The 20928-nt window shown below is 42.3% G+C and overlaps 1 protein-coding gene across 1 annotated transcript in view; it reads right to left on the reverse strand.

Annotated features, from left to right (window-relative positions):
- Positions 1-1602: 1602 nt before the first annotated feature.
- TRIM71 (tripartite motif containing 71) overlaps positions 1603-20928 on the reverse strand; it is a 72593-nt gene continuing 53267 nt past the window's right edge. Inside the window, exons 3-4 of the mRNA XM_077129900.1 lie at positions 9476-9610; positions 1603-5089 (exon numbers count right to left, since the gene is read on the reverse strand). Coding sequence (XP_076986015.1) covers positions 3638-5089; positions 9476-9610 — 1587 coding nt within the window. The 3' untranslated portion in view covers positions 1603-3637. The remainder of the gene's footprint in view (positions 5090-9475; positions 9611-20928) is intronic.

Here is a 20928-nt window from a genome sequence, read left to right on the forward strand (position 1 = left end):
TGCACTTGGGGTACTTACTGCCTGCGCCACAGGGCTCCAGCCAACTCACGTGCCATCTGCCAGCCACATTAGAGCATAGGTTCTGAGACATCATTGCTTTCTTGACCAAACTGATGTTCCGTTCTGTTTTTTTAAAAGATAACACTTTTGAAATGTTCAGTTGGTGTCAACCAAAAGTGGTTTTACCTATGAGTTAGATTCCTTTAGCCATCTCAATAACTAAACCTAAACATCCAAATCCAATTTTCAATTCCATGTGTAAACTGACATCACCTGCCACCTGACTAGATCAGAACTATCTATGGGGATTACTGTATAAAAAGCATATCTACCAAATAGAGACATTTAATCTCCTCCCTTGCAGCACCCAGGATCTTATCTTCTGTGTCTAAGACTCCTCTCTGACCCAATTCCTATCTATCATAGCATCACTTCATAAATGAGCAGGAGATATGCATTTAAATATATATATATATTATATAAATATATATATATATAAAACAGCTCACACTAGGAGGACCAAATATTGACTTTTTCATTTTTTATTTGATTTGGAACATTCCACTTTATAAGATAAATACTCTCCAAAGTGCTTCTCACCAATCCCTGTGAATCAGGAATTGTGGGCAGCCACAGAAGGCCAATGTTTTAGAATAAAAGCTTCCCAAATTTTCTCTAATGCCACTCATGCACCATTTTAGATGCAGGAAGGACATATATCACCCTAAAGAAGCATCACCATTCAGATACAGAGAAAGGATCTCTGATCTAAACCCTCATACTTCTGGGGATAAATCTGTCCTTGTGCTAAGTCTGCAAACTGATCACTGATCACTCTGTTAGTTAAGACTGATGGATGATTTTAGTAACAGAGCTAAAGCCTTGCTTTATAACTAAATCCACAGAAAAAGGTTAAATAAGCAGAGTTTTAGTTACTGCTATTTATGCCAAAAGAGTTTTTCACTGACGTCACAAGATTTCCCCACAAATATGGAAACTGAGCAGAGGGAAGACGATCGTGAAAATGAAGATGAATAATTGAAGGTAGTGACTATTTGAAATAACTTATCCCAACCATAAGCAAGATCTAGGTTTCTGAGAACATTTTTAAGATAAATAAGTAGGGAGACCCATTCCCTTACTAAAAATGTTTTTAGGCCTTTAAAACCAATCATCTTTGGTGTTTTTGATTTGCTGGAGAGGCTGACATCCCTTTAAAAAATAAGGAAAAAGTTGGTGGGGGGAACGGAAGGAAAATTAGCACCAAATTACTTGAAAATAAAAAACAGAAACATTTAGTTATACAAATTCTAAAGCCAAGAATCAGAATACAGGGGCAAAATAAATGGCATGTGGATAGGAACTGGGGAAGAATTAATAAATTAAATTACTCAACAAAAGAAAAGGCAATTTTACCAAACAAGACTTGATAAATCTTTGCTTTTCCACCCTGTAACACAGCAGTTGGGAGGGAGCAGTTTGTAGCTGCTTTCCAATTTTTGGATCGATAAATTTTATTGCATGCAGTTCTCCTTTTTCTCCTTTGTGAAATAGTCCTTCGTCATCCCCCCCACCCCCACTTCACCACCCCATTTTGGTCACTCAGAAATACCTATAATTAAAGCAATGGAAAGAAGACAGGGTATCATGAAGTGGCAAATTAAAGGTCAAAAAGAGGTAAATGGGAGAAGTAAGTTAACTGACTCTCACATTCCCCTAACCCCATCATCTAGTTTTCTTTTAGGATAAGAGAAGCAAAAAGCTCTATTTTGTTAATTTATTCTGCTCATTTAAAATGATACCCACTGGTAACAGGAACACAAACAGAAGAACGCAAGTGAGTTCTACCTGCAGCCACTGGTATCTGAGAGCACCTCCTGTCCTCGAGGACAGTCCCTCTGGAATTTGGTTCTTATTTCAGTATTTGGGGGAATGAAAGAACTCATCTGGGAAACAGGGTCTCAGCTACACCTGTTTTCCAGACAATGCCCAGAAGCACAAGGTTTTGTACTCAAGTCCAGCTCACAACAAACCAACCCTGTAAAGTGACAGAGATGCCATTCCACAGTTTTGCAGTGGCAGCCTGGCTTAAAACTTTCATTCTTTGGTACCAAGTTCGAAGGTTAGGAAACGGTATCATATTCTACATTTCAGGTTGGGGTGATTTGGTTTACAAATCCTTTACATTCAAAGGCCTCAAAGGGGGAAAAAAAATCCAGGTTAACGATGAGGGCCTGCAGCAGGACTGAGGTGCAGACCATTCTGTACAAGTGGCCCGTGCAGGAGGAATGGGGGTGAACTGTTCCCTTGAAGTCAAAACACTATTTCCCTGAACTTTCAAAGCAGTAAAAAAATTGTGCTTTTAAAATAAAAGTTCATTCCTTTGCCTACTCTTAGGAAAAGAAACTGTTAGCACTACAGAACAACATTCAATCTCGGGTTGGGGATCAAACCACCTCTCCTCCCTTGCAGAGTCCCTAAGTTTGGGGGTGCCTTGCTACTCTCCTGTGCTCTCCACTAACTAATCCAGCACACGCATGTTCACACACCAGTTCTTGTCTGAAAACCCTCTCTAAGAATGAGGCTATAGGTTTATTCCTTTTTCCACTTAAATGCTTTATAACCAACAGCAAAACAAGAATACTTAACTTTTGAGAGAAAGCTTTTACTAAAAAATGCTACACTATGCCTATTTCTTAGAAACCAAAGTGTAAAGAGATAAGGTTCTTTAGGAGGTGGTGGTCATTTTCAGCTTTATGATCTTGGTGCAAGATGGCTATATTACACACACACACACACACACACACACACACTCCCTCCTTTAAAAAAAGAAATAAAGATTACCTGCCCTAAAATATGAATAGTTTGCTTTTTTTGGCTAGCAAGCCACAGCCATATCTTCTAGAAATAAAGAAATATGCTGAACAGGATGTCAAATGCTCTTAAGGTCTAGAAAGGAGAATACAGGATACTCTATTGCAGCATTAAAAAAAAAAGGGATTTGCCAAAAAGGTTAAGACCACACAACACAATCTAACCTCACATAAACACTATATGCTCACAACACAAACTCTATAATTATGCATTTTAAATCCTATTTTACCATGTTTATACTTTAGTAGTTTTTCTCTGTGTTTCCTTGGCTCAATCTATAGAATATACCCCCATCAAATATATCCAGTCCCCTCCCAGCCATATGGATGCTAGGCCTGTGCATATGATGACACCACTTAGGAGAAGAGGGAAACTGTGAACTCTACTGGATGAGGGCGGAAGGAGGGGAAGAGGCCTGCTGCAGAAGCAAATGTAAAGATTTATGAGGTAGATAGAAATTATCATTTCACAGGCTCAATCCCTGCAGAAAAGGTAAGTACATTCATCTGTAAAAAAATAAAGGTGAGGTAGGACTTCAGCAACATTGTACTTTTCTTGTTTTCTTTTAAGAAAAGAAAAAAAAAAAGACATTTCCCTGAGAGAGCTTCTTCTTTGAAATTCAAAAACCGGGAGAGAGAGAGAGTGAGAGCAAGAGTGAGAGAGCGAGAGAGCGAGAGAGCAGGAAAGCGAGAGAGTGAGAGAGCGAGAGAGCGCGAGAGAGATTGAGACGCACACCCCAAACACAGAAGCCTAGAAAACACGATTAGAAGATGAGGATTCGATTGTTGCCAAAGTCCACGACGACGATCATGCCCTCAGGACTGATAGCGATGCCTGAAGGACGGTCCATCTGCCCAAAGCCGCTGCCCTGAGCGCCGAACTTGCAGAGGAAACTGCCGTTGGACTCGAACATCTGCACGCGGTGGTTCCTGGAATCAGCGACGATGATGCGCCCTTCCTGGTCCACGGCCACACCCTGTGGACGCAGGAACTGCCCGTTGCCAGTGCCCTCTGAGCCCAGGAAGCGTGCCGACTGGCAGTCGGGGTGAATGACGAGGAGCCGGTGGTTGTTGAAGTCGGTGACCACCAAGTGGCCCTCGTGATTGAAGGCCACACCCCGCGGGGAGTCAAAGTGCTTCCAGAGAGCCCCCTCGAAGCCGTACTTATTCAGGAAGATCCCGTCAGGACCAAACAGCTGGATCCGGTGGTTCCGTGTGTCCGAGACCAGGATCTTGCCCTCAGAATTCACCGCCACATCCCAAGGGTAGTTGAACTGCCCGTTCTTGGTTCCTTTCTCACCAAACTTGAGGAGGAACTGGCCCTCGAAGGTGAAGATCTGGATGCGATGATTGTCCTTGTCGGCCACCACGATCCTGCGTGAGGCGTCGCAGGCCACCCCGGCTGGCCGGTCGAACTGCCCGGGCCGGGAGCCCAGGGTGCCAAATTTGTGGTGGAAGGCACCGCACGGTTTGAACACCTGGATACGGTTGTTGCTGCGGTCGGCCACAATAATGTAGCCCTCCTTGTCCACGCTCACACCCCAAGGGCGGCAGAGCTTGCCATCAGTGTCGCCCTCGCTGCCGAAGCTCAGGCCCGGGAGGCCAATGCCCACGTAGCTGCGGCCCGACTTGACCAGCACCTTGAAAGGGCTGTTCTCGATGTGCTGGTTGCACAGCGTGACTGACACCAGGTGCTCGCCCTCCAGCTGGGGCCGGTAGCTCACCACGTAGGTCCCGTTCTGCTGATCACTTACTTCAGCGGCGAACAGGTTCCCGTCAGGGCCCAGCACCACGGCAGACATCAGGTCGCCCCCTGAGAGGCGGGGCTCGCCGTCATGGTCGTAGCCAATGACAGTGAAGGAGGCCACCTTACCCTGGAGCGCCCGCTTGAGGCCATCACCTGTGGCCTTGGTGAGTGGCGCGAAGGCTCCGCTGCTGACAAAGCCGAAGGACTTGATGGCAAGGTACAGGGCCTGGTCAGGGGGTGTGAACATGACCCGGTCATCTTCCTGGGGCTGAAGGAAGCTCCGCACAGTCTTCAGCTCCTGTACCTGGGCCAACATTCGGTCTCGGGCCAGCAGGATGTCCAGCGCCCTGCCCTCCTCCAGGACCTGCTGGACAGCACTGATGGTGCTCTCGAGCTTGTTGAGGTTTTGTCGCAGCTTCTCTACCTGCAGGTACAGAGACTTGGCTTTCACCTGGCGGATCTTCTCTACCTGGAGGGAAAGGTGGGAGGAGGGAGAGAGAGGACAGAGGCTTACGACCAAGCTTGGACAAAAACACTTAACCAGTATCTAATCACAAGGACGCATTAAGCAAACCCACATGGAGGGACAACTAGACTGTACTCTTCAAAAATGTCAAAACAAAACAAAAAAAAAGACAAAGAAAGGCTGAGGAACTGTTCCAGTTCAAAGGATACTAAAGAGAACTGACAACTAAATGTAACATGCGATTCTAAATTGGATCTTGAACTGGGTGGGGTGAAAAGAGCTATACTGGAAACTGGAGAAATAGGACTACTGACTGTGGATTAGTTACTAATATTGTATCAGTATTATGTCTCCTGATTCTGAAAATTGTTCAGTGATTATGTAGGGTAATATTTTTGCTTGTAGGAGATAAAATATAGATATAATTTAGGGGCAAAAGACATGTCTCCAAATTACTCTCAAATCATATACATATATACATACATACACATACAGAGAAAGAGAATATGATAAAGCAAATGGGGCAAAATATAAATAACTGGTTGAGTCCAGGTCTAGGGTATACAGAGTTCCTTCTAATATTCATGCAATTTCTGTAAATCAGAAATTACATCAATACTAGTTAAATCCAGCCATCCAGTAAGTGTTCACTGAGCACCTCCAGGAGGTAACTGGAACTGGAGGTACAGACGTGACCAATGCAAGTACAGCCCTTGCTCTCACAGGAACTTGTATTTAAAAATGACAGATATTAAGCAGAGAAACGAAGGAAAAAAACATTCACTTCAGATAGTGCTCTGTAGAAAAAGGATGTGAAAAACAGTGACAAGGGAGGCCTAATTTAGATAGAGGGCTTCTTTCATGGGTTGAGACCTAAATGATCCAGATAAGTCTTCCCCACGGCTGGATCACAAGGCAAGATTTGCACCAAAAGACCCAGAAAGATGGAATTTCGATCTTTCAGGGAGCCTGCAATCTCCTGAAAGACGAGGCATTAAGACACAGAGACACACAGACACACACACACACACGTACAAAGAGGGAGAAAAGTTGCGTGGGGAAAGAGTCATAAATCTAGAAAACAAACCCTACTCTTTCAGGCTCGCTCTCTTCACTTCTGAATTTAAGAACAGGTTTTAGAAATCTTCAACTAAAAAGTACTTAGGACCACAACAGTTTTCTTTTTCCTGGTAAAATTTATGTCTGTTCTTCAGGATTTACTCATGATAATATTTTGTCTGTGTTTAAATCACCCTAGAATCTCCATCACAAAGGGAAAAGCACAGAAGCTTGACAGAGAAAACGGACAGTGAAGTATACAGGGTGATCTTGTCAGAAAGATTTAGGATGTTAGAGTCACAAACACGAAGTCTAGAAAGGCTCCTGGATGGCTAAGTGGAAACTGATGAAAGGTGGCTCTCCAGTGGCAAGGCTGTTTTCTGTTACTTTAAAAACATGGTTTCTCCAGCTCCAGCGTTACTGGCTCATCACTGTTTTGGGAGAAAGAATGGGTCTCACAAACAGACTACAGACAGCCTAAACCGAGACGCTGCAAGATTACTTCATTACAATATAGGATACAATTTTACATTAACTCACCCATCCAGGAACACAGATTGAGTTTTCACACGTAGCTTCTGATCTAAAACGGTGAATGCCTAAGAAATCATGCCACACCATGTCTCACAAATACAAAAATCATCTTCAATTTGAATGGAAATGTATGAGAGTCCTTGAGCTGCCAATCACTACGTTAGCATCAGGAGTGTTACAAAGCCAGGTATAACATGGTGAAACCTAACCCATACTGATAAAAACAACTTATACTAGTTCTTTTATAAACCTAAAGTCAAGAACAGTTCCATGCAGCTTAATACCAAGAATGGTCCACTCGGTGAGACAAGAGAAATCAAAATAGTCAATCTATTCAAATCTTGAATTTGAATATCTAGATTCAAATCTTGACCTATAGATGGCAATTGGCTCAAACAGATGATTTCCAATTAGCTGGAAAGATTCATCTGTCAGGCATTTTTAAAACCTAGATGCCCAGATATTCTTAATCAAAGTTCCAGATGTGTGGCCAAGGAAATTAAAAAGACTTCTATCCCAAATTTGGAGTTAGCCAGTTTTGGGCCACCAATTGACCTATATTATTTCCAAAGAAGCCATCCAAATCTAAATTATTATGATATATAAACATGATTCCAAGATGAAAACATAATTCCTGCCTCTGAGATTCTCAAACCAGCTACTGGGGAATGTGGCATTTTGTCTGACTCATGAAAACAAAGTTGCATTATTCTTAATTCTTTGAAATAAAATAACTAAATAAAATTCATCTAATATTAAGTACTTTTCCTCTTGCGAATGGAATGAATAAGTTTCTCAACTATTTCATGCCACTTTGTAGAAATGGCTATGGTTTCTGAGTGCTCTACCAACTGGAAAGCCATAGAAAGCCTACTTCAGAATAAGGACTCACTGTTGAGAGGCATGGGTTTCAAGCCGATTTTCCCTTGGGTGATAATGAATGACATGTTTTTTCACCCATTCAGGGTCTTTCACCTGTTAACCAGAGGACGTGTATATGCAGATACACATACAGTTCCAAGTAACAGAGAAGCTTTGTCCTTTGGTCTTACATTGGGCAAACCCTCTGGTTTTGGTATTGACCCCTGAATTAGGTAGCCTACAAACTAACTCCACAAGGGAGCTGAGTACACCAGAAATTATTAATCCACAGGCTTAAGAGGTGCCGCTTGATACATAAAACTGGGAAAATGAAGATTTGGTCCTTATAATCAAGTATCTTAATGCTCACTATCTGGGGATGTGAGAAAACCACACTGTATGACAAAGCAGTGGCGAGAGAGTTTTCGGGGTAAGACAAGAAAAAAACGCTTATTAGTAAGAGAGGGGAGGACTCCCACAGAATTTGGGCTTAAGGTCATACAGAAAGGAAACAAAATAAGTGGGACTAAGGTGTGCCTAGGATGAGTAAGGAATGTTTTGTACTATCTGAGATATGAGTTTTCTGGTCTCTTCTTCCAATTATGCTTCTCCTGGAGTAAAAAGTTAATTTCTATTCTTTCTCAAAGAGAACTCCCTTGAGAGGGTGTGAGTCAGCCTTATGGGAGGGAGGGGAACTAAGGTGAGATCTGGAGAATCCCCCCCAACCCCACACACACAAAGGCCCTTTCATCAACAAATCCAGAAGAGCGAGTTTGTGGCAGAGTTCACTACAGACCTCTCAGGTTGCAAGAAGCTGGCCCCCTTTCAGTAATAATTAACATTCGTGGGTGGCATAGGAGACTGGGAGACCATGGGGACATCTGAGTGTCTGAAAAACTGAAAGACTGTCAGGCCTGCAAAGGTGTTCAAAAAAATATATGCTGGATTAAATGTGGGATTCTAAAGACCCCACACCTCACCTAACTCTTTTCTTTTGGTTGGAAGGTAAAACTGAGGAACTGAGCCATATTCCTTGAAAGATCAGAAAAGGTTGACAGCAACCTAATGGAAAATACACTGCAAAATCCAAATTCGCTTTTGCAGGACATTTTAAAGCTAATCAGTAAGAGTCGTTTTTAGAAACTAAGACACTATCCTTACCATCATACAGTTTGGAGACTAAAACAAACACACATAAATTCATGCATACCTTTTAAAACCAGCTACGTAGTTTTACTGAAATAAAAGCTTTGGTTGCCCATCACTGCATGTTTATGTGTTCAAAGAATGTAATTATAGCAAAAGAACTGACGTGGGAAACTGGCCCATTCTCAGACATACTCTCTTCATCTTCCTGAGTAGGGATATTAACTTCAGGAAAAAAAAAAGTTAGGATGATGACTTTTATGCTTGGGTGGGGTGAGTAATCCTTACAGCTGATTTTATCTAAACAGCACACCAGTGTGCTCACCACTCTTCTCTGCCCCAACAGGAAAAACGGGCACATGTACATTGCCCTTACGAGCGGAAAACTGGCTTTTCCACAAGGGATCAGGAAGTGAAACTAGCCAGGATACCAAAAATAAGGATGTTTCCTATAACTTTGCCTTTCTAAACAACAGTTGCAATTGTACTCCCTTCTTTCTCCTCCTTTTGAATATGTACAATAAAAGTTGAGGCATGGATGCCCTGCCACTTCTGAAAAGACTTCTTGTCCTTTCATTGCACAGACAGCACCCACCATGCTCCAGGGACCTCTCCATCTTTTCTGCCAACAAACTTCTGGACAAATATCAAGTGTTCTAAATTTAGAGCCTGCGCCCAGGATCTGAAATTAGAATCCTTGAAGAGTTCTGTTGTGGCTCACATTGGGCTGGCTAGCCCAGGGAAACCCAGGGAAGCCCAGGTGTGGTGGGCATGTGATCTCACTGTTACCTTCCACAGGAGCTCGCACTCCCGCTCCTCCAGGGCCTTCTTATGCCTTGCAGTCACAGCTTTCACCTCTGACTGTACCACCTTTGCCTTCATCTCCACCTGTTCTGCCACCGCCTGGGCCTGCTCGATGCTCAGCTGAAAAATAAAAAACAACCCGAGGCATTAGGAGGATCTTCACTCCTCATACAAAACATTTCAACCTGCCTTTTTCAAACCTGAGAAGCTAATGCCATGGGCCTCCAGACCACTTGATACACTTCCTCAGAAAGAAAGGAGGCACTTAGGGAAAGACTGGCACCTGTTTGACATGTAACTGAAGGAGCTGCTGGCAGGCTCTGAATTTCTTTGTACGAGAAATGGCACCTCCACAGTGAATGTCAGAACTACTAAAGAGATACTCTGACATGGTGAAACAACTGTAGCTGAAAACTGGGAATGAGGATCAATGTGAAATGTACAACTCTGGGCACACAGGCAACGTGCCAGGCTTTCAGGCTCTATTCCCTGCCCGGGGAAAACCCTACAGGCTAAGCAAGTGACGGTATTCAACAGGCTGCCTGCTAGTGTTTATGTGTCACCCTCCCGTCAAGTCATCAGCAACATAGTTCATCCCGGCTAGAACCAGTGAAGTGCATGCTGGGAGTATCCTCTGATCCACCTAAGAAACCACACCTTGTGGTCAGAGAGGACCTACTCGCCACCACACATCCCACCCTCTACCACCACCCCTAGTAAATTAACCAGTTTAATCAGATGTATTATTGTTCATAAAAAATTAATTCAGACAGAAAGCCTAGTGGTTTTCATTAATATTACATGCCATGTCTTGAAAAGCCACAAGGATTTCTACGAGACAACAGAGGTATTAAATCAGGGACTTCAAACTAGCTGTTGATGGTACAACAGGTTCTAGAGCAGCTGATCCACATTAGGCAGGGCCTAGGAAAGTGTACAGATCAGGAACCTGGCCTGGGCTCAGGAGCCAGTAGGGCAACCAATCACCCCAGTTTGCCCTGTACTGGTGGATTTCTGGGACACGAGCCTTTCAGGGCTAAAACTGGCAAAGTTTTGGGAAAACTGGGATGATTGGTCACCCTTTTCAAATCCTGGCTCTAAGTCCTATTAGTTGTAAATTCTTTAGCCAAGTTCCTGGACCTCTCCAACCTTGGTGAAAGGTAAAAATGTGAGGAATATGCAGGGTGACACATGGAGCACAGCTCATAGACAAGTAAAAATGCTTAGCTGATAAAACCTGGACAAAAGCTCCATCATACTTTCTCCTCATCTCACTTAGTTCCTGTCATACAAGAGGCCAGATCTAAACTGATAACCCAAAAGTATGGAGCAACTCCCAATGAATTCTGAGAGTGGCAAAAGCTGGAAATTGGAATATAATTCTGCTGTCAGGGTAAAGAATAAGAACATGAAGCAAAAGGGAAGAAAAGCCGAGTTAGAGCTGAGTGACTAGAGCTTAATAACTTATACACTGATGGTGTCCAAGTCAAAATTGACTGGGGCATTCAAGCTTTCATAACCTAATAAAATCAGACTGTGGAAATACAGCAAGTCTACACTCCTACGGGGCAAGAACTGACTGGAGAGAGTACCAACCATTCCCTCTGCATAAAGAATGGACTTGCCACTCTCCTCCCTATTTTCTCTTAGCCAGGCTTATTCCCTCGTATTTCCCAAGGAATTTTGAGTTTGAAACTCCTGCTCTATGATAAGAACTGTTTCTCCCATTTTCAAGCAGGTAGAGAGAACGTGAAGTTCTTAACTGTAATCGGAATCATCACCCGAGCCCGCAAGGATATCATTCCTTAGGAGAAGAGTCATAAAAGCCCAAGGTGTAAAGGGCAAAATGGGTCTCCCTTCCAAATCATCCACATGCCAGGCATTACATTACAAGATGTGCAGACCAGGACCTGATGAACTAGTTCCCATTCTCCTGAAGCAGGAAACTAGGAGGGCAAATGGGCTGGAGGAAATGACAATGGATAAAAAGGGCTGAATAAGTGTCTAAAATAGAAATGCACACTGCATACATAAAGAGAAGAGAATAGCCAACAAGCGTAGGACTTGAGAGAAAGTTTTATCATCTTTTAAAAGTTAACAGAGAGGGCGATGGTGACACAGGGGCAGAGTTCTCGCCTGTCATACTGGAAACCTGGGTTTGATTCCTGGTGCCTGCTCATACAAAAAAAAAAAAAAAAAAGTTAACAGAGAGGATCAATCAAACATTTGAAAGTTGTGTTTCACACTGGGCAGGAATATCAGTGTGAGCTAACTGAGTGGTGGCCGGTCAGTGTAGAGGAAGTGTCTGAGGTCAAATCTGGGTTTCACAGAAAGAGTACTGGACAGAGGTGGCATGGTGACTGGTAAAAAGTACCTTGATAGTTGGAAGGTAGTAATACAGAATGCAAAGCATCACCCATATACTCTTCGGCTATCATACTAGATGAGGGGAATTACTGGAGTCCACTCTAAAATGTGATTTTTAATCACAATTAATATCTTTGAAACAAGGACATATCCGGTAATTTTCTGGACTTTTCTTTGTTATTTGCATATTTTAAAAAATATCCATCTTATCACCAATGGCCTCTTAAATATGACAAAAGGCAGTGATTAAAGACTCAAGGCTGACCAGTAATCGAAACAAGCAGACATGGCAGGCTGCATCCTGTTGAGGGTCTTCCAATACCCCAGCCTCCAGACAACAGCCCACATATGGGGGGTCGGGAGGACACTGGGCTTGGCGGGTATCAGTCCAGACAGCTCACTGTGGAGCTGGGAGGTTCTAGGTCCTGGAAGACCTGAGGAAGTTCGAGGCATCTGAATGCCCACCCCACCCCACCCCCACACACCTGCTTCCCTGGAAACACAACTTCTCCTTCTGGGTGTTCTCCTGTCACATTTAAAAAGCAATGTGAGAAACAGAACAGACCTTCTGGGGAAAGTGGCGGAGTAGGGAGCTACAGGACTTGCTCCTTCTCTAAAAATAGCTAGTGACAGGCAGAAACTGAAACAAATATTCTGGGGCTCTGAAGGCCAGGGGTCCTGGCTCTGCACCTGCATTTTTAGCCCACAGTATGGCCACTGTTTCAACCCTGCCCCTTACAGGGGTGGAGTGGAAGGAAGTTTGAAGACACACTGAAGACTTACTGCTGTAGGAACAGTTTGCCAAAGAACAGTACCATCTGCTGGGCAGGCCAGGAAAGTACAGCCACCAGGAGCTGACAAAAAGGTCTTTTTTGCATCTTTCCTGACCCCCTCCCCAAAGTTCTTTGAAGCCTGTCTGACCCCCCTCCACAGGTCCCTACCTCTGTTTGGGCTGGGAAATTGTGACTTGGGAAAGTCCTGTCTGGGGTGACCCCTCCTCCCAGAATTTACCCTCCAAGCGAAAGCAGCTAGAGGCAATGAAAGGAGAATAAAAAACTACAGAAGCAAAACAAATACAAACAGATCAAGATTTCTGGAGAAGGAATATAAAAGGAAAGGAAGCTTTCTCTTGGGGGTGAAACAACCTCACAGAGCGACCTTAAAAGTTGTTCCAATATCCAGAACAAGAACCAGATATATAGGAGTTGAATACACTTCATCAGTTAAACATGGACTACTCTTAAGGTCGAGGATAAGCTGAACAGAGGGTCAAAGAAGAGCCTTAACACTAAGCTAATCAATCACAAAACAGGAAGAAACAGGAAGATATGGCTCTGTCAAAAGAACAAATTACAAAGTCAGAGGAAACAAAGATTTGGAACTAATCAGAGATGTTGAAACAAATCTCCTAAATTAATTCAAGGAAATGAAGAAAATATGGTTAAAGAGGTACAGGATATTAGGACGACACTGGGTGAACATAAAGAAGGAAGTGAATGCATGAAAAGAAATAAGAATCAAGGACGTTGGATATGGAAAGCAACTATTCCTGATGCTAGTTTATTGATATTTCCAGGTGATCAGTGTATATCATGAAATTCTCTAATTATATAAATGACCAAAATGATGTACTTTCAGAAAAAAGTGAAAATAAACCTTCTAGAGAGCAATAAAAATGAGTGGTCCCTCTTAAGGCATCAATTGTCTTTGCTTTCTTTTTGTAGGTGACTCAAAAACCCTCCCCAGGTCTGAATTCTCTTCACAGGATCATATAAAATTAACGTAAGGATTTATTTCTCAGGATCTCTTCTACAATTAAGATGCAAGTAAAGATCAATGAGAGGGAGAGGTAAGGAGTATGGTATGAATGTTTTTCCTTTTTTCTTTTTATTTCTTTTTCTGAATTGATACAAGTGTTCTAAGAAATCATGGTGATGAATATACAAACTATGTGATGATATTGTGAGTTATTGATTATATACTAAGAATGGAATAATCATATGGTAAGAATGTTCATGTTTGTATGTTGTTATGTTTAAAAAATTTTAAAAAATGCAATGGCAAAAAAAAAAAAAAAAAAAAGATGCAAGTAAAGATAAATTGTGAACTTCTTAAAGCCGAAACTTAGGAACCCAGATTCATAGTCAATTTACACCTGACCCTTTTCATTTAATATTGGATAAAAACCAGACATTCAAGCAAGTATTGACCTTTTATGTATACTTTCCCTATCCAAAAAATGGTTTACTGGAAACTTACAACAAGCACACAAACCAATCTTAAAAATAAATGGACGAAGACATCAGGACTGGAGGCAAACAAGGCATCCAAGACAAGATCATCTCACCAGGGAGGTAAATTCAGACTGCAGGCTTACTTCTTATAAGAGGAGCCAGTATAAAACTCAAGCCTCTGGCACCAACATAAAAGCAGAAACACAATCAGTGGTACGATTCAGGGTCCACAAGTGACTGGAAAAAGTTAAAAACACCTCTGCTATGTCTCATGGGAGTATATATTATTTCAAATCACGGGGGGAAAATTAACAGACAAATAAATGTCCCTGGCTGAAGAACAGGAATAGAGTTCCTGAAAACATCTTTTATCAACAAAAGCTGGTAAATGGACATTGAAACACAGGATCCCCAAGTAGTCCAGATATATTATAAGATGTCACTAATGCTCATTTAAGGGTGGTCTACAGTTTATAGGGATCTAAACCTACCTGTAGATCTGGTCTGGCCAGTATCCTTTACTTTTACGATGTGCTTTGGCTCCATTCATTTGGCCCAAAGGAGCTACCGATAAGAGTACTCCCAACCTCCAGCCAGTACCCACAAAGGGGAAATGATGAAAGCAAGACCAATCAAGAGTCTTTCCCTGAGATTTTACATATGGACATTCCAATCTCCTCTACCAATCCCCTTCCCAGAAAAAAAAAAAAAAAAAGGAAAAGGAAACTCACTCTTTCCCTGAGGATGGCTTGCTGAAGAGATCTCCCGTTTATGCCCACCTTTTTTTCTGCTGCCTGGACCTAACCCATGTTTAGTAGCAAGAACGTGGTTACCATGGAGAGAGGAGCTGAGCTAACTAGCTTTGAGAGTGCAGGCACCATGATCTGAGTCCCTGGATACTTGTAGCCTGATCCATCCATATGGTTATCTGACACTATTCATTCTTGTTCAATTGTTCGCAACCAACAGTTGTAATTAGGACAGCATAGGAAAATTTTTAATTAGATCATGGTGTATTAAAGTTCTTCACTATGATTTCACCTAACATTTAGGTATGTATGTGTGAGTGCACTCCCAGTTGAGAACAAACAACCTCAAGTTTTGGTGCAAATGCAATTCCCCTATACTCACTAGCAGTGACCTTTAGCAGCTTGCTTAATCTGTGGTTTTCTCCTCAGCAACATGAAAAGAATAATATCCACACCCCACAGGATTGCTATGCACACATAAAGCACCTATTCAGTGCCTGGGGCAACTGATGAAAATGGAATATTGGGGCTTATGATGCACCAAATCTGGAATCCTGAGCAAAGGAACTGAAGTCTGTTCTTCCATTTGCATGTCTGTAATTGGAAAAAAATGTTTTGATTATCTACTTCCTGAGATACTTTATGTCAGCTCACAAGAGTTTGCATTTTCTGTATGCATTGTGGTAAATTTTCCAGCTTGGAAAGTAGAGTTAATAAAATTGGGTGTCTAATCAAAGCAATCAAAACAAAAACAGAAGTTGGGGGCCAAAAACAGTTCAGAAAATTTAGGCTCACTTATAATTTCCTTTATAAAATTTAACTTTCTTTTTTTTTTCTGGTGCATGGTCTGGGAATCGAACTTGGGTCTCCAACACGGAAGGCGAACATCATTTGTAAGATTTAAAATAATTACGCCAAGTCATTAAGTTCATTTCTCATTTGTGTATAAAGTGGTACAATATCTATGTCTCGTTTTTACAAGAAGAGTGCCAAATAACTTCTATAACTGGAGAAGACAATTTATAAACAATCAATAAAAACACAAAGAGGGTGGGCAAATCATCTGGTTGTCTATAACATCTATTTTTCCTCTTAAAGTATTGCTGAATGCTACTAATATCAGACAAAAAGAAAGAGAAGCATAATTATTTTTCAAAGATCCAATAACAGCTCCCTTGCAGCTGGTATGGTCATGAGACTGTTTCAGTCAATGAGATGGTAAGCAGACATGTTCTGTAAGACTTCTAACAATTTTTTTTTAAAGGTGGGGCTTCCCCTTCCTGCTTGCAATTGCCTGCAACATAGATGTGATGGCTGGAGCTCCAGTAGCCATTTGGGGCCATAAGTATGACTGTCAATTGCTAAGGAATAGTGGGGTAGAACTGAAAAGACCTGGATTCCTGGTTGAGTGCCAATAGCTCCAAACATTTTTTTTTAACAGGAAAGATTAAAATCTTAAATGCTTAAGCCACTCCTTTGGGTGTATAGGAAGGGTCTCTGTTATTCATTGCTAAATGTAATTCCTAACTGATTAAAAAAACATCTAATCTACAACAGAGGCAGAGCAGTTGTTGCTCAGGGACATGGGATTGACAGGAGAAGGAATAATTAAACAAAGCATAAGGAAACTGGGAGGTGAAAAGATATCTTCATAATATTGATTATGGTGATGGTTTCATGGATGTAATACATCAAACTTAAATGTGTGCAGTTTTTAGAGTATATCAGTTTTACCTCAAGCTGAAAAATTTTTTTTCGGCTTTAGTCCCACCAGAGGTAAGAGAACATTTTTAATATTTTAGTCTATTTCCTCCCAGATTTTTTTTTTGTGCATTGTTTTCTGGTTTTACATAATTTTTTGTAACCTACTTGATATTTCTCTTAATACTGTGGACTTTTCTTTTTTTTGACTTTTCCTTTTTTACGTGATCACACTCTTTAGAAACAAAACTGGCTACAAAATCCTTACTCCCATGGTTAAGCAGGCATAATGTTTATAAACTGAATACCTGTGCATACAAACCTTCTTCCCGCCGGAATAGGATAGGTCAAGCTCACCCCTGCTTCAAGGAACAGCTAGAGAAGGGACAGAAAGTGACAGAGACAGCGATCCCAGGGTGTGGGTAACATGGGAAGTCCTGGTTGCAAAAACTAAAGAATTAAGACGCAGAGAACCAGAGACCGCCCAGCTAGCACGAACAGCCCAGCGCACCCATTTCCAGGAGGCCCAGAGCCCTCAGGACAGGGAAATGGGGACTTGGAAGTAAGCCAAGTAAGTAAGCCAAACAGCGTTCCTGGAACAGACTACCCTCAGGCGGCCCCCCTCCCCCCATGACTCCCCCACGCCTCCAAGTTCTTCAGCGACACCCCCGCCCCAGGCGCCTACGTGCCAGTCCCAGCTTGACCCACATCTCCTGCGTAAGCGCACAGTCGCGCCCCGCCCCTCCGGAGGCGCGTGCAACCACACCCAGCCCCTCGACCCCCTCCTCCCCCTCCTTGACCACTGCAAGAGGTCGCCTGTGCAACCAGAACGTGGCAGCTCACCACCATACCAGGGCCACACCCCACCCCAAGCAGTTACACAATCCCGCCCCACCCCCTCTAAGTTCTGCATATGTGTACATCTGTGTAAGGACCTCTCAGATAGGCGCATGCGCACTCATACACGCTCACAAGCCACGCCCCCCAGCTCTGGCAGGCCCTGATCTGTGCATCCGCGCCATATCCGCTCCTAGCCCAAGCAGGCACAACTCCAGGCATCCGTGCACCGACTTCTTCACCCCTGTATTCTCATCCCCTCTGCCCTGTACACATGCAAACCCTTGCCCAACCCCTGGCACAAGCACCCTGCTCCCACACCTGGCAGGTGCTCACGTGTGCATCTAAGCTACATAACCCCACACACAGGTGCACCACTGCCCCCCCCCCCACAGACCTGTGCCAGGGTCCCACCTACCCGACATCACCCACACCTGACCCATGTCTGGCAACCCCCTCAACCTGTGCCCTGCTCCTACACACTTACCTGTCCACATCCCCAGCCCCTTGAACCTCTCCACCTGCACAAGAACACACTTGCACCCTGCCCTCCCTGTGCCCTGACCTCTGTGCCACCTACCCCACACCCTGATCCCATGCTCCACGCACCCACCCACATCCTCCGGCCTGTGCACCAGCCCCTGTGCATCTGCTCAGCGCCACTATTCATCTCCCGCTGCACCCTACCTCTGTGTCCCCCACATAAGTCCTGCTCCTGTGCTCCAAGGCCTGTCTGACCTGCAGCTCACCCCCATGGCCCCTGCACTGCACTTCCACAATCCTGTGTCCCATACCCCAACTCACAGGCACCAGCGCAGCGTCCCTGACCTAAGCCTATACCTATGCTGCAACCTGTCACTGCACTGTTGTGTTCCATATCCATCCCTCAAATACAAAGCTTTTTAGACTACTGAAGAAAATCAACTTCCAAAGTAAACCTAACAAGATATTTGCATGCCTGGAAGGCAACAGAAGATCATTAAGTGTATCGTGATGCAGACATATATAAGCCCAGACTAAATGACCAAATTAAAACACAGGAGGAGACACAGACTTTGGAACAACTAATCAAAGATACTTACACAACTATACTAAATAAAACCAATGGGATGGCTAATGATATAAAGGAGATCAAAAAGACACTAGAAGACCATAAAGAGGAATTACAAAGAATAAATTAAAAAAAAAAACAGCAGCTATCACAGAGATTAAAGATATAAAGCGCATAAATATAATAATCATCAGTGTCCCAGAAGGACAAGAGAAGGGTAAAGGGCTAGGAAGATAAGTTGAGGTTATAACGGGAGAAAACTCCCCAATCCTTATAAAGGACATAAATATGCAAATCAAAGTCCAATGAACTCAAAATAGAATAAATCCAAATACACTTTCTCCAAGACACATTCTAATCAGTCTGTCAAATGCTGAAGAGAAGCAGAAAATCCTGAAAGCAGCAAGACAAAAACAATATACTACGTATAAGGAAAACCGCGTAAGACTGAGTTCGGACTACTCAACTGGCACTATGGAGGCCAGAAGGCAGCAGTATGAAATATTTAAGATCCTGAAAGAGAAAGACTTCCAGTCAAGAATTCTGTACCTAGCCAAATTGTCCGTCAAAACTGAGGGAGAGATTAAAATTTTCACAAACAGACAAATGCTAAAATAATTTGTCAACAAGAGACTGGCCCTAAAAGAAATACTAAAGGGAATTCTGCTGGCTAAAAAAAAAGACAGGAGAGGGAGGTCTGGAGGAGGGCACAGAATTGAGGAGTTCCAAGTAAGGTTAACTTAAAGGATAAAAAGAGAAAGAGGGGGAAGAATATACAGATCTGATAAATAAAATCCAAAGGATAAGATGGTGGATTCAAGAAACGCTTTTACAGTAATAACTTTAAACATTAACGGACAAAACTTACCACTTAAAAGATAGAGATTGGCAAAATGGATTAAAAATATAATCCAGCTATATGCTGCTTACAAAAGACTCATTTTAGACACAAGGATACAAATAGACTGAAAATGAAAGGATAGAAAAAGATGTTTCACGCAAGCTGTAACCAAAAGCAGGAGACAAAACAGACTTTAAATGTACAGACATCAGAAGCGACAAACCTCCTTTCTGAATGAAAGGCATGATAACAACTGCCTCAAGAAGATTCCCAAAGCAGGAACAGCAAGTTATTGTCACCTTTATAGCAACCACAAGTAGTGTGCAGTGTTCACACCCAGTTAATTACTCGATGATTTGAAAAAGTCTAAAATAATCTTCTCGTATCATTTAAACTATATTACTGCTCAGGCCAAATATATTTCCATAAACTTACATAAGGCAGTTGTCTTTTCTCTTTGTAAGGTAAGTGTTCATTTTTGCTATTCCTTCATTTTACCTGACAGTGTCATCCTGTTTTAGCCATTTTTATGATTTGAAAATTATTTGTCAGTCATTTTTCTAGGGCTCTTTTTGCTGTTTCTCTGTTAATTTCATCAGCTTCTTATATGCCTATGTTTCTTCTATCATTTATGTTAGAGCACTTTCTTGCCTTTAGGCATTTAAAATAGATCCACTTTTACTTTCTTCTTTAAAAAAAATTTTTTTTTACCCCCTTGTGACCCTTTAAACCAGCGAGGCTTTGTTCTGGTGTTTGCTGTGATCATTTAAATCTATTCCTCACAACACCTTATTTGGTTTGATGTCTTAACATTTAATAATGTATTTAATCCATTAATACTACACTAACAGCAAATAAACAGAGGACAGTTTCTTGGAAGACCAGGGACTTCCAAATGAAATCTGTTATTTAAACATTCCCTGTAAAAGAAATCACAATCTCTTCTTAATCTGTGGCCAGAATTATTCTATGTTCCGGTTTAAATGGATTAAGTGAGTTTCTTAAAAAAATACTGAGGGCCTTATATATACATTATTAATTATATGTATCATTCCAGAAAATTGCATATCAATGGACTATACTTATTTTTTCTCCATTTTTCACGTTAAGAACACTGTTACTGTAAACATTTATTTTGTACTCTTTAATATAAATGCTATTAAAATGGCACAAAAATTATGTGGTTGGGCTGTCTACTTCATAACATTTTTACCAACTGCCTGGAAGAATCAAGGGCATGAAGTACCACATACTGAAATCAGTGTGTGTTTTTTACTGGCCTTCAAGGCCACATTTCGCTATGGGGGGTAGGGCACATCTCAACATTTCAGAGGGTACCTGCTTTCAAATGCTCAGTAACCAACAAATGAGAAAACATTTGTATATTCATATACAAATCTAAATATCTCATAAACAAACAAAAACACGCGCTACCCTGTGCTTTAGAGCCTATTTTTTCCCAAGTCTTTTTAGATATACCATTTTTAATGACTTGGATTAGATAGATACAACTCGGTGTCCCTCTGAAGCTCTCAGAACAGTGCCCTGCCAACATAGCAGAGGCTCAGCTGAACACATGCTGTCCCCGCTGCCTTATTCCAGATGGGGGGCCAATGGGCTGTAACCTCTCCATTCCCATTCATCTATTTCAATGACAC

The sequence above is a fragment of the Tamandua tetradactyla genome, chromosome 15 (assembly GCF_023851605.1).
Source record: "Tamandua tetradactyla isolate mTamTet1 chromosome 15, mTamTet1.pri, whole genome shotgun sequence".
In the NCBI taxonomy this organism is placed as follows: Eukaryota; Metazoa; Chordata; class Mammalia; order Pilosa; family Myrmecophagidae; genus Tamandua; species Tamandua tetradactyla.